We start from the raw sequence: 14,991 nt of genomic DNA, 5'->3' as shown, positions 1-14,991 counted from the left end.
TATCGATGAATTGTAAAGAAATTTGATAAACATTGTATAGCAGATTTAGACCATCTTTACGTTTGGGAGTGTACACATAAACCCACAAGAATGTGTGTGTTGTTTCGTGAAGCAAACTACGAAGTGCATAATGTATTTGGCATAAAAGTGACCTTTCTCTTGGGAACTGCCATAAGTTGCATTGAAGGCGCTGAAGCAAGTCCTTCCACAGCTAAATCCTGGTACTCGCATTCCTCCTCATGCATTGCTACGGAACCCCATGGGCTTATGGCGAATCCGAAGGTTCCCTGATCCTCGGAAGCGTGACTTTCAAATGTGGCATCGATTGTCCTTGATAAGGATTCTGAAATGGCTGCATGGTTGCCTCTTGTTTGCCACAATCTAGAACCCAAACCTCCTGCCAGTCTCGCTCCTCGCACCATAGCCATTTTCTTTTTAATTGTTCCAGTAGGAATTTGCACCTCTAAGGGTTGAATGAAGGCACTGCATCTGTGGCTTAAACCTTGTTCTTTTCCCTTACAAAGTTTTACGTGCAATTTATACGTGGCTACAAAAGGTTATCCTTGTTCTTCCTCCTTACAAAGTTCAATTTCTACTGGCCTCTACAAAACTATAGGGGAGAGGACTCACTAGTTGTGCACCCTAACTTCATGTTTCTCAAAATCTTATGTGAAAATTTCAAATCATTCTCATTTTTTGATAGTAGCTTACTTGACAAGTCCCTTACTTATAACTAAAGTTTCAAAGCCACATCATCAAATATATGCCACATCAACATGCTTTTTGTCAAAATGTTCAAAATAGCTCAAAAAAAAAGTAAGACCAATTATAGTGCATTGGAGACCCCCATACTTGTGCAGCTAATATGGCATCACACTATTGATTGTTTTTTTTGAGAAAAATGACACTTTTCATTCACTTATGAGTAATCGTCATTAACAAGAACAACTTTAAAGTCACATCTATCGGTACAATCTTGTCAAAAATGTTGGATATTAAATCAACAAGTGTGGGTATTAAGTTAACAACTACTGTCACAACCATTGGAACGCGTTCAAGTATTGGGTTCTCTCCCCTATTGTACTTTATTTCAGAGGTCCTCTGAGGCTGCCACACTATCTGTTTGGCTGCAAGAATTGTCAAATGTTGTATTCTATGTTGGAATAAGCTCATGCATTCTTAAAATAAGTTCTAAAATATCATTTGGACATGTTTGGTTGACTTGGAAGAGGATTCAAAATGTGTATATTCTATGTTTGGTTACAACAATTGAAATAGGAATTCGTATAAGTTTTGTTTTAAAATTTTAATAATTAAATTATTTTTTTAGTTTGGTAGTATTTAAAATAAAATAGATGTTTTATTTATAAAAATTGATTTTTTATTTTTTATTTTTAAATCCAAATTATTTTAATTAGCTTTTATTTTATTTTTAAAATTGACTTTATAAGTGAACATACCACAACGTTTGAAATTCATCAAAATTCAAAGGACATATTATATTGTATATTATAAGTTTAATTCTAAATTAAATCAAATTATTTTAATGAGTATAAAATCAAAACTAAAATCATTTAATTTTTAAATATATTAAAGAAAATAAAAAATACAAATAAGTTGAGATCATTAATATGATATTTAAATGATCTTTCAACATAGTTTTAAAAAATAAGACTAAACACAAGATTTATTTGTAAAGATAGTTTTATGAAAGTTTAGAAAAGATATCAAATCTGATATTAGTCATTTTTGTCATTTAAAAAAAAATACATATTAAGTGTTAAATAATTTTGAACTAGTTTATATTTTATGATGAACGAAGAAAATAGTTAAAAAATACATTTGAAGGGCAAAATACAATCAAATGGAAAAGTGATGGACCTGGCAACCCATCAAATTGGGTTTATTAAAAACTGGAATAAGAATAAGCTATTCTTATTCTAGCTTTTTTAAGGAATTCTGCTATGCTCATTTTGGGTTCAAATTAGGATAGGCAAATTCTAATTCCAATTTTGTATTTTGCAAACAAACAACAAATTGGCGAATGCGGGTATATAGATTTTCTTATTCTTGCAACCAAAAGTGGCCTGAATGAATAATTGAAGGCAGATATTTTAATGACATCCTAGACACAAATCACAAACTTCAATCATTTTCATGTGGTTTTTATTTTATTTTATGTTAGTCCTTTTTAAAGTACATGGGGTGTCTTCTACCTTAGCGATTACACTTACATATTTTTGGTAATGTGGAGTTAGGAAGAGAATAGTTGTCTCATTTATAAGATGTCTTGCCTAGAGAGTCAAAGTTGAGGCTATGGAGAACTACCCACAACCTCACACCAACTCATCTATGTCGACTTCTTATTATATGTTTTTATAATAAAGCCAATAGTTGTGTGGAGTCTTGCTTCATCAAACAATTAATATAGATAGCCCTCATTCAAGTTGTTCTCATGTTATTCATGGATAACATAGTATGCAACACATTTGAAAAATAAAGTGTTGTTTTTGTTAGGATTAATCTTAGACAGAAATAACAATTACATGCAAATATAACCAATACCAAAAAATAGTAGATCAAATAAAAGAGAACACAAGACACCAAGATTTAATGTGATTCACCCAATCCCTAGGCTACGTCCACTAACAACAAGTCCAATATTATTATTATCTAGTGATTACAATTTGTAATCCCTTATAGCTCAATACTATCGCAAGAAGCTACAATATCACCATTACATTATGAAATTCCTAACCCTAAGCCTTTTTATACAAGTTTTTGTCACTTACAAAATTAGGGCTAGAATAAGTTGTCCAATAGGAAAAATAGCAGCTGACGCCTTTTACAATATAAGGGCATTTTTGGCTTCGGGGATGCTACCCCCAAAAAGCACTGCAAGGGCATTGCCCCTCGACCCCACCTTGTACTGCAACAGGGAACACACCTAGGGCATTGCCCCTTGACCTCATCTTGGGGGTGTTACCCCCAAACCCCTATAGAAATAATATGGGGAGAAAACCATGCTGAATAAACCTCCGAGTCTGATTAGGATCCATATCACAACAATCTCTTAATTGGATACTGATCAAACTCCACAACAATGACCACCCACTTGGAGATTGATCATAGCACTACTAAACCTATAGCTCCCACTGGAATATATCAAACCGCCCTAGACTATGTTGTTCTTTTATTTTGTTCAGTCGAGAAGACCAATCGAAGCTGAAGAGGAATTCAGCTTCTCCCTTATCACTACCTTTGTAAACATATCCATTAGATTGTCATTTGTATGTATCTTCTCTAGCTTTAACTGTCCATCATCCAAAATTGACCGAATAAAATGGTACCACAACTGTATGTGTTTTGTCTTTGAATTCAGAGTTGAATTCTTTGCAAGATGAATGACACTTTGACTATCTGTAAACAAATAATTATCCTTCTGAGGGTGTCCCAATTCTTCCAAGAAGAACTGAAGCCATATCATTTCTTTAGTTACCTCTGTAGCAGCAACATACTCTACCTCTGTAGTCAATAAAGCATTAACCTTTTGTAACTTAAAAAACCAGCTCATGGCTACCCCACCAACAATAAATACATAACCTATAGTACTCTGCCTGGTATCGATATCCCCTAAAAAATCTAAATCAACATAGCCCTGTAAATCAGTAGTAGAGCCCCCAAAGTGTAAACACTTACTAGATGTTTCTCTCAAATATCTGAGGATCCATTTAACTGCATTCCAATGCTCAATTCTTGGATGACTCATATACCTACTAACAACTCCCACTACATGTGCAATATCTGGCCTAGTACATACCATAGCATACATCAAACTTCCTATAGCTGAGGCATAAGGTACCTTAGACATCCTATCCTCCTCATCTTCTATCTTGGGACACATCTCTTTAGTCAACTTCAAATAACCAAGTAAAGGTGTGTTGATAGCTTTAGCATTCTCCATAGAGAAACATTGCAACACTTTCTCAATATAATTAACCTAAGATAATGTCAATTTCTCGTTCTTCCTATCTCTACAAATTTTCATACCAAATATTTATTTTTTTGCCCCCAAATCTTTTATAGCAAATGAATGTGTTAATTGTTCCTTTAACTCCTTAATGTGATCCATGTTAGACCTAGCTATTGTATGCACCCAAAAATGGTCGCCTAGACTATGGGCCCCCATTATTCAATTTATCAAATTTTCTGAATCAGTGGTTTGTAATATTTTATTAAATCAATTCAAATCAATTTCTTTGATCAAATTCGATTTATTTCATTTCTAAGATTGATCATTTTATTCCAAGTCTTATTTAATTAAAAGAAAATCTTCTCTTTTAATTAAATAAAATAAAATCCCCATTTAATTAAAAGAAAACCTCTCTTTTAATTAAACAGTTCATCCACATTTAATTAATTAAGAGAAAAACCTCTCTTTTAATTTAATTAAATATCTTCTATTTAATTAAAAAGAACTTGCTCCCTTTTAATTAAATAAAAATCCCACTTAAATATCTCTTTTGATGAAAAAAGGAAATAAAATAAATTCTTTTTATTTAATTTCTCTACACTTAAAGATGTGATCTAAGTGGGATTTATCTTTCCACTTTCTCCTCAACCACTCCTCTTTTCTAATTGGTGGAATCTCGTCTCACATGGATCACCACTTTCTTCTCAACCACTCCTCTTTTCTCATTGGTGGAATTTTGTCTCACATGGATCAAGCTCTATTATCCCATATTCGTTGTGAGAAGCCTCTCACCTCCATAATTTCCTTTATAAGGGAGAGCCCTCTCCTCATGTTAGACACCCATGATTATGCTATCGTTATGCTGCAGGTTTGAAGACCAATTTTTGAAGGAGTTTGAATACAAAAGCTTTTTGTGGAGAACTTCTATTTTCTTGTCTTTTTCTCTCTTGCACCCATCATGGGCTTTTAGCTTAGATTTTGCATTTATAAATTAGATTTTTCTTTCATAGATTAGATCTTAATTTTATGCATATTTGAAGATCATGGAGACTAGCATTCTTGCTTTTCCTCTTTGAATCTCTCATCTCATGGTGTACTTGCATGGACACAAAAATATGTCAAACTGAGGGCCTCCATTGCAAACCCTTGCACTCTATGAGTAGAGAGCTATGGATCGATTTGTGAGGGCTCATTCTTGAGTTTTCTTACATGTAATGATTCATAGAAGTGTGACAACATTTTAGCACACAACTATAAGCATATCATCAACATATAAACATAAAATAATGTAGTTGTCATCATCCATCCTCTTAAAATAAACACAATAATTTGAATGACACCTATTATATCTGTGCTCATGCATAAAACTATCAAATTTCAGATACTATTACCGAGGTGCTTGCTTTAAGCCATATAAACTTTTCTTCAATTTGCACACTAAGTTTTCTTTACCTTTGACCTCAAATCTCTGTAGCTAAGTCATATATATCTCTTCATCCAAATCACCATGAAGGAAGGTTGTTTTAACATCAAGCTACTCCACATACAAATCTCCAGTAGCCACAATACTTAAAACAGTGCGAATAGAAGTAATTTAACAATAGGAGAAAATATCTCATCAAAATCAATGCCCTTTTTCTGTGCAAAATCATTTTAAAACTAACCTAGCTTTAAATCTTTTCTTACCTCCATCCTCTTCTTTTAACCTTTAAACCTATTTATTTTGTAAAGTATTTTTACCTGCAAACAACTTGCATAAATCCCATGTCTTAGTTTTCAACAAAGAGTCTATTTCTTCTTTCATTACAGACTCCCGCTGAATATTTGTATCCACCTGCACAGTTTCATCATAACATTTAGGTTCACCAGCATCAGTAAGTAAAATAGAATACAAGAAAGGAGAAAATCTTTCTGAAGGTCTACTTATCCATGTTGACCGTCTAACATTCATTGGCCTGTGTGGTATTTGTTGTTGTGGTTGTTGGACACCATGAGGAATTGCTGGAACATCAACTTTTGGAGTATCATCCAGCACTACATAATCATTTTCTTTATTTTAATGTTATTGCAACATATCTTTGTACAACACTTTCTTATTGAATATGACATCCTTGCTTCTTAAAATTTTACGATTTTTAAAATCTCAAAGCGTATAACCAAATTCAATAATGTCATATCCAACAAATACACATTTCTTTGACATAGCTTCCAACTTGATTCTATTTTCAGAATCTATATGAGAAAATGCTTCACAACCAAAGGTTCTAAGAAAAAAAACTCACCTTCTTACTAGTCCATGCTTCCTTTGGAATACCACAACCCAAAAGAGTAGAGGGACTTCTATTAATCAAATATACAGGAGTATTAACAGCCTCCACCCACATGTTTAAGGGCAACCATGCATGCAATGTCATGCTTCTTGTACACTCTATTATAGTCATGTTCATGCATTCAGCCACTCCATTTTCTCATGGTGTCTTTGGAATAGTTTTCTATCTACGAATATACCATTAGTGGAGAAATAATCTTCAAATTAATGATTGCAATACTCACCGCCATTATCAAATCTCAGACATTTAAATTTCTTTCTAGTCTTATTTTAAACCAAGCATTTCCATTTCTTAAAAGTTTGAAATACATCAGATTTCTATCTAAGGAAATAAACCCATAATTTTCTAGTTGCATCATCAATAAATGTAACATAATAATGAAAGCCACCAAGGGAAAATACCTGAGCTGGTTCCCATACATCTGTATGCACAAGCTCTAACTTCTCACTTTTATTTTCCTTCCTAGTCTTCACAAAACTCACTTTCTTTTGTTTTACATATGCACAACTTTCACAGAAATCCATATCGACACATTTTAGACCTGGTAAAACTTGCTTTGGATGAAGTACTTTCATACCTTTCTCACTCATATGCCCAAGTCTATTGTACCACAATGTTGTATCTATAGAAACTATTTGTTCTCCCTACTCAACTACGACAATTGTTCCTGAATATTCATTTTTCTCTGAAACAATCAAAGTAGAAGGAACGAAGATATAAGGTGCCTAATTTCACACCGTTTTCTACTACAACAGAACCTTTCGAAACCTTCAAATTTTTATTATTAAAAGTAACTACGCAACCCTCATCACTGAGTTGCCCTGCTGAAATTAAATTCCTACTCAGCCTTGGAACATGTCTTACCTTATGTAGTAACCAATGATTCTCATTTTGTGACTTAATCTTAATTTTTCCCTTTCCAACAATCTGATAGGGTTCATTATCCCTCAAATAAACAAGCTCAAAATCCCCTTGGACATAATCAATGAAATAACCTCTATGTGGTGTAGCATGAAATGAAGCACCAGAATCTAAAACCCATGAATCATCAAAACTGTTTAAAGATAGAAGCAAAGCATCCTTTTCGAATTTGTTACTTACCACATTTGCCTCCTTGTTCCCTTCTGGTTTATCTCCTTCATTGTTCTTTTGAGTCCAACAATCTTTCTTCTTATGCCTTGATTTCCCACAAAACCAACAATCTTTCGGTTCTCTAGATTGAGACCTCTTCCCCTTTGACTTTCCTCTTGATTCCCACTATTTTCATAATTATTTCCTCATTCATTCCTTCTACCTCTGCTTTGTGCATTCAAAACACTTCCTAATGTAGATCCACCTGAGGTTTTCCTACAGGTTTGCTCACTCAAAATAACACCAATCATATCATCATATTTTAGGGTACTAGATTCAAAAACAAAATTACTCACAACCATTACCAAGTCATTCCAGTTTTTAGGCAAAGAACACAAAATCAAGAGAGCCCTAATTTCTTCATCAAAATTGATACCCATAGAAGATAACTAACTAGTAATATATTAAACTCATTTAAATGATCCACAATAGATCCACCTTTTGTCATGTTCATATTAAATAAATGCTTAATGAGAAATACCTTGTTTGAAGCAGAGGGCTTTCATACAGTTTTTCCTAGGTTTGCATTAACTCTTCTATTGTATTTTCTTTTGTAATATTAAATGCCACCAATGGTGTCAAGCATAATTGAATGCTTCCAAGTGCCTTTCTGTCTGAAAGATCTCAGTTGTCATTTGTCATAGATCCCTGATTCTTGATTTTTCCTTCCAATGGCTTCATAAATCATTCGGATAAAGACAATCCTCCATTTGCATTTTCCATAACTAAAAGTTTTACCCATTAAACTTGTCAACCCTCAACTTACCCTTGTCTACCATCGCTCCCACTCAACCATGAGACCTTCCTGCTAAAAAATATGATGACGGTCTGGCTAAAAAAAACAATGACCATCTAACTCTGATACCACTTGTTAGGATTAACCTTATACAAAAATAATAGTTACATGCAAATATAACCAATACCCAAAAATAGTAGATTGTATAAAAAAGAGCACAAGACACCAAGATTTAATGTGTTTCACCCAATCCATGGGCTACGTCCACCAACAACAAGTCTAATATTATTATTATCCAATGATTACAACCTGATTACAATTTGTAATCCCTTATAGCTCAATACCACCGCAAGAAGCTACAATATCACCATTACATTATGAAATCCCTAACCTTAAGCCTTTTTATACAAGCTTTTGTCACTTACAAAATTAGGGCTAGAATAAGTCGTCCAATAGGAAAAATAACAACTAACGCCTTTTACAATATAAGGGCATTTTTGGCTTTGGGGGTGTTGCACCCGAAAACCCTTGCAGGGGTGTTGCCCCTCAACCCCACCCTGTACTACGACAAGGAACACACCTAGGGCATTGCCCCAGGACCCTGCAGGAGTGTTGCCCCTTGACCCCATCTTGGGGGTGTTGTGCTCAAGCCCTTGTAGAAATAATATGGGGAGAAAATCATGCCAAATAAATCTCTAAGTCTGATTAGGATCCATATAACAACAATTTTGTTTCAACGTGTCCTTTACTACAAAAAATGAATGTTCAAAAATAAAGTCAAGCTAGTTCACTTTTTTTTTATGCCATTTTAGCTACTCAATTCAATTCCTAATTTATTCATGTAAAGGAGTCTTATTAAAATCATTATTATACTTTTATTTATTTGTTCCTTTAATCAATTATCAATTTTATGTCCTTGCGACATGAACTAATGTTTTCAAGTGGACTCCTATTTATTAATTTATGAAATGGAAAGATGATTTTTTCATCTTTTTTCTATAGTTTGTAATGTCTACATTTTATAAATAACATTTCAAAATTATTATTTTTTCATTATATTGTTCCTAGTGATTCAATTTTTTCTAATTATGAAAAAATGGTGAAAAAATATCAATATGCCTTGTGTTCGTAATACATATATAACTGAAGCTACAAGACAACACATTGTTTCTTATGTAACATTGAGTACTTCAAGTAATACATGTGTCAAAGTTAATTTCAATGGGAATGTTTTTATTTAAGTTTTTTTTTTATGGGAATGTTTTTATTTAGGTTTTTTTTTTTATGGGAATGTTTTATTTTTTTTCAACAAGAATGTTTTAACTTGTATTGTTTGCATTCTCATTTGAGCAAGGCCTAAGAGAGGGTAATGTTTCTTGTCCTTCTGGCTAAGCTCCCTAATCTCTTGGCTTATGAACTTGTAATATGTTAGTATTCCCACACACACACACACACACGCACGCACGCACGCACGCACACATATGCAAGAATATAAATCCTAACTCCCACTTATTTCCCTTCTCAAGGAGAGGTTGTGATTAGATGCTTAGTTCCTAGGGAACTGCTTCTTGGGGCCCTAATTATTTAGAGCAACTCTCCACTAAGCACCATCTCCTCATTGTATTTTCCTCTCTTCAAGACCTTATGGATCATCAAAATTGATGTATCCATCCTTCATAGAAGAGATATTACTTGTGTTAGGGCTCATGGATAACTTTTGGGGTTTATCCATTCTTTCATATGCATATGATTTAATTCTTTTAGTATACTAACCTTTAAAGATTTTCAATCCCTTCCTTAATAGGAATTATATCACCTGATGGAGTATCCTCTTGATGAATTTGATGCATTGATTCCTTTGTTATACTCAATGTTGGAATGGCCTAGGGAAGATGTTCTGAAAGATGTACACTCTCTTTGTTCCTCTTAGCAATCTATAACTCTTTACATTAGAGTAGAGTTTCCTTAATTAATATAGATAAATGTATAATTTTTAAGAGAGATAATGATAATTGGGATAATTATTTGATCTATAAAGGTTTCTTGAGTTGTACAAGGAATGAGATATATGCAAATAGGCTTTGATGGTTAATGTTTTAATATTGGGAATTCAAGAAAGTATCAATGGTGAATATGGTAAAACAAAATAGAGAAAGAAAGAACTTCCATCTTTTTTTATTGAATAATAGATGCCAAATTTTTACAATAGCTTGACTTGACAACATTCCTAAATAACTGCTAATTAGATTGACAACAAACTACTTCATGATTGACAACACACACACATAAACTTGACACTAACGGAAACATATGGACACTTAACTCAACACATCTACAATAAGAACCTGATTCAAACTAAAACTCTTTGACTCAATCCTAAGCTAAACTTGTGTTGCCAACAACTCAACAAGGCTTGCCACATGTGTAAAAATTATTATTGACTACTATTGGAACATTAACTCTAACACGCCCACTTAATGTGACAACTAAAGGAAACATTATCTAGAAATTATACTTTGAAAATATGTCATAAAGGAGTAAGACTTTCTCATAATTATGTAGCTATCATCCAACTTTGAAACACCATTGGACACACCATCTCCACATTGTAAGAAAACTTGGCAATAAAGAATATAACCATTTCCACATAATCCATAATAGATCTAAAATAAACACGGAATTAAAATCCACATGCAAGAGAGTAGAAAACATACCCACAAAATTGTGACACAAGATATACCCTAGGAAACCCTCATTGAGGGAAAAATCCAGCCTCCAAAAACATCCATCGTTATGTATTATTCAGCAAAAATACCATTGCCATACAACCATGGAAGCATTCATGGCCATAGCCACAACCAAGCAAACTATGTGAACAAGCATGAATCCACACATCCCATGCCATGCTTTCAACCTTCACAAATGCTCCCTTGGCTAACCTGTCAAGCCTTGTCCCGCTCGACTCTTGCCTTTTGTCTTCTTCTTGTCTCTCTTTCTATACAACAACTACCCTTGTGGCTGCTTATATAGTAGCAAGTCCCACAAAACCACCAAGTGGTATTACATAAACCATGTGCTAAAACCATGTGCTACCTAACCCACTGACCCCGCATTTAATATTGGGCATTTAATTCTTTTCCCCAATATTAAATAATTACATCAAATATTATCACAATGTTACAATAAAACTCATCAAGAATATTCTATGGAATCTTTACATGTTGCACGTCCATCTAGGTACAACATTACATAATAAAATAAAATAATAAAATAACAATATTATGCAATGTGTGCAACACCCATTATCTCAACACACATGAAATATCTCATAAACAATGCCAAGCTTCCAAACTTTGAGATCTCCCTGAACTATTGGGCACACCATCACCATACGGAATACCTCATAACCCTTGTAAAGGTATAGCTTCTCCAATCCTATTGCACCTCAAACTATTTGAGCATTCATCTGACCTCTACTACATCATTTCCTATTTTTCAAAGCATTGGTCTCTTCAAAACAAAACAAATTCTTCAATGAAATCATAATCATCTAGTGGTTCTTATTCATGCCTCATCTTCTTAACAATTTCTTCTCTAATAGGTAGAACTTCATAGGAATATAGCTCTAGTACCATATTGGAAAAATAGAACAACAGAAACAAAACAGAGAAAGAAAGAACTTCCAACTTTTTTATTGAATAATAGATGCCAATTTATACAATAGCTTAATCTAAAACAATATTCCTAAATGACTGCTAATTAGATTGACAACAAACTACTTCATGATTGACAACACACACATAAACTTAATACTAACTAAAACTCTTTAACTCAATCTTAAACTAAACTTGTGTTGCCAGCAACTCAACAAGGCTTGCCACATGTGCAACAATTATTATTGACTACTATTGGAATATTAACTCTAACATGGATGGATGTTGTTTTGGGCATGAGTTGCTAAGAGCAATTTCCTTTGGAGTAATTTCAATGTAGGAGCATATTTGGTTTACTTGATGACTAATTTGGAGTACATGGGGGGAGGCTTAGTAGTTGCTTTGGAGGGTGCTTGGACTAGTACTTGATTGAAAAAGGGTTGGTGCTTGACATACTCTAGGAGCTCGTCATGGTATATGGAGCTCGACATGGTCTGGGAACTCGGCATGGTCTTGGAGCTTGACATGGTCTTTGGTGCTCAGCATGGTCTTGGAGCTCAGCATGGTCTCAGAGCTCGGCATAGTCTCAGAGCTCAGCATGGTCTGTGGTGCTCTTTTTGCACCATGAGCTTAGTGATGCTTGGGAATTCACTAGTGCTTGGCTTGGTTTTGTTGACACTCGGTTTGGTCTTGGTCCCTGTGGGTGCCAAGTTGTCTGTGAGATGACTTTTGGCATTAGATTTTTGGTATGGGTATTTAATTTGTGTTGTGGATCGACCTATATTTAATGTAAGGGATTTAATTTAATTTTTTAATTGCTAGGCTAACTTGTGGCTTAGTTGGGTATAAGTAGGGGTCTTGTGACGTCTTTTAGTCATCAATAAACAGAGTGGATCTTGAGTTCGGCATGGAGTAGCTGAAGGGCAAGTTTTCTTGAGTTTGTGGACAGAGCACTAAATGTGAGGTAGTTTATAGTAGGATTGTGGTGGAGTTGTGATTTTGTAAGTAGAGCTAGGGCTACGGCTTGAGAACTAGAGAATAGCTTGGTGGACTTGAGGGTACAAGTGTGAATTCTTCTTGGTGTTCTTATCTAGTTGTAGATCTGGACTAGCTAGTGTTTGGATTGGATCTTGAGGGATCTTGTAGAATTGTTATTGTAATTGTTGTTGTGTTTGGTTGTAACCTAAAAAGCCTTACAACCGAGTATATTGCATGCAATAGCTATTTTATGAATAAAGAGTTGTGATTTGGTATTAGATCTTGCATTATTGTTATATTTCCACTATGTGGTTGTTTGCTAGGGGTTGGGACATCTCCTTTGGGGATTCTCCTACCTTGCACTATGTCAAATGGTATCAGAGCCAAGGTTGTTCTTGAGTGTGTAGACAGATCACTGAAGCTGAGGCAGTTTGCACCAGGACTTGAGTTGGAGAAGTAGATCTGAGAAGATCTTGATCTAGCGGTAGAATTTCTTTCTAGAGTCCTAGATCTCTTGGTTGTGAGGTGGCAGATCATGGTTTTGACTTACAAATTGTAGAGGGCTTGCAGATGGATCAATGGATGCAAAGATGGAAGACTAATCTTGTTGAGGCATGATCATAAAGAGTTTATGGATTACAAATCTATGGTCCTAGACTTGTGATTTGGCTTCTGATTGTTCATGTGAGGTGGCAGGTTGTGATCTGACTTGCAAATAATTTGATTTTATGACAAGGAGTATGGGAAGGATTTGTTACAGAGGGTTTATGAAGATCTTGGGAGATGGCTTCGAGAGGATTGGACCCTAAGATGATTGTGAATCTCTGTGATGTGGTGGAGAGAAGGTTTTCTGAGATGTCTGCTCGATTTGAAGCTAGCTTGGTTGATTGAGTCAAGGATGGGGTGAGGAAGGAATTTTGTGAATGTTTGTGGAGTTGGAGTCTACCAATTTGGAAGAGAGTTATCTGGCTAGTTAAGAGGCTTTTTTGTGAGAGAAGATGACATAGCAAGGTTGAGGTGGAAGAGTTTGGTTTTGTTGATTAGTTTGTGGAGTCTGATATAGAACTTATAGAGCAACTTGAGGCTATTGCTGAGGATATTCCTAACCTTGTTGATACTGGGATGGAGATTGGTTTTCATGATCTGTTGGTTGAGTTTGACATGGAGATTGCAGAGCACTTGGTCGTGGATGATCTAGTTGTTGTTGGTGATGAGTTGTATGTTGCAGAGCATCTTGTTGTGAGGAATGAGATCGTTGGTGTTTGTTGAGATAATGGGTGTTGCACACATTGCATAATATTTTTATTTTATTATTTTATTTTTATTATGTAATGTTGTGCCTAGATGGACGTGCAACATGTAAAGATTCCAATGGAATATTCTTGATGAGTTGTATTGTAACATTGTGAAAATATTTAATGTGATTATTTAATATTGGGGAAAAGAATTAAATGCCCAATATTAAATGTGGGGTTAGTTGGTTAGGTAGCACATGGTTTTAGCACATGGTTTATGTAATACCACTTAGTGGTTTTGTGGGACTTGCTACTATATAAGCAGCCACAAGGGTAGTTGTTGTAGAAAGAGAGAGAGTGACAAGGAGAAGACAAAAGGCAAGAGTCGAGCGGGACAAGGCTTGACAGGTTAGCCAAGGGAGCATTTGTGAAGGTTGGAAGCATGGCATGGGATGTGTGGATTCATGCTTGTTCACATAGTTTGCTCGGTTGTGGCTATGGCTATGAAGGCTTCCATGGTTGTATGGCAATGGTATTTTTGCTGAATAATACATGATGATGGATGCTTTTGGAGGCTGGGTTTTTTTCCCTCAATGAGGGTTTCCCAGGGTATATCTTGTCTCACAATTTTGTGGGTATGTTTTCTATTCTCTTGCATGTGGATTTTAATTTTGTGTTTATTTTAGATCTATTATGGGTTATGTGGAAACGGTTATATTCTTTATTGCCAAGTTTCCTTACAAGTGGTATCAGAGCTATGATTTTATTATTGTAACCCTAGATTGAATCCATGGGAATGCATGAGAGGATAAAAGAAAAGGGCAAGATATATGAATGATTTATTGCAGATCTGAGGTTTTTGGATTTGCTGTTATGATGGGATGTTAAAATATTTGGGCATATGAAATTGTTGGACAAAAATATTTTTTTGAATGTTTCATTTAAAATGAGGGTT

The 14,991-nt window shown here is 34.6% G+C and overlaps 1 protein-coding gene across 1 annotated transcript in view; it reads right to left on the bottom strand.

Annotated features, from left to right (window-relative positions):
• The window catches only part of LOC149552653 (uncharacterized), a 49,188-nt gene extending 48,638 nt beyond the window's left edge, over positions 1-550 (bottom strand). Inside the window, exon 1 of the mRNA XM_089788223.1 lies at positions 153-550. Coding sequence (XP_089644349.1) covers positions 153-428 — 276 coding nt within the window. The 5' untranslated portion in view covers positions 429-550. The remainder of the gene's footprint in view (positions 1-152) is intronic.
• Positions 551-14,991: the final 14,441 nt, after the last annotated feature.

The sequence above is a fragment of the Cupressus sempervirens genome, chromosome 6, assembly GCF_028749045.1.
Source record: "Cupressus sempervirens isolate cs-2001-9-10 chromosome 6, ASM2874904v1, whole genome shotgun sequence".
NCBI lineage: Eukaryota > Viridiplantae > Streptophyta > Pinopsida > Cupressales > Cupressaceae > Cupressus > Cupressus sempervirens.
Note: the sequence above shows the minus strand (reverse complement) of the source record. Positions and strands in the feature narration are given on the sequence as shown.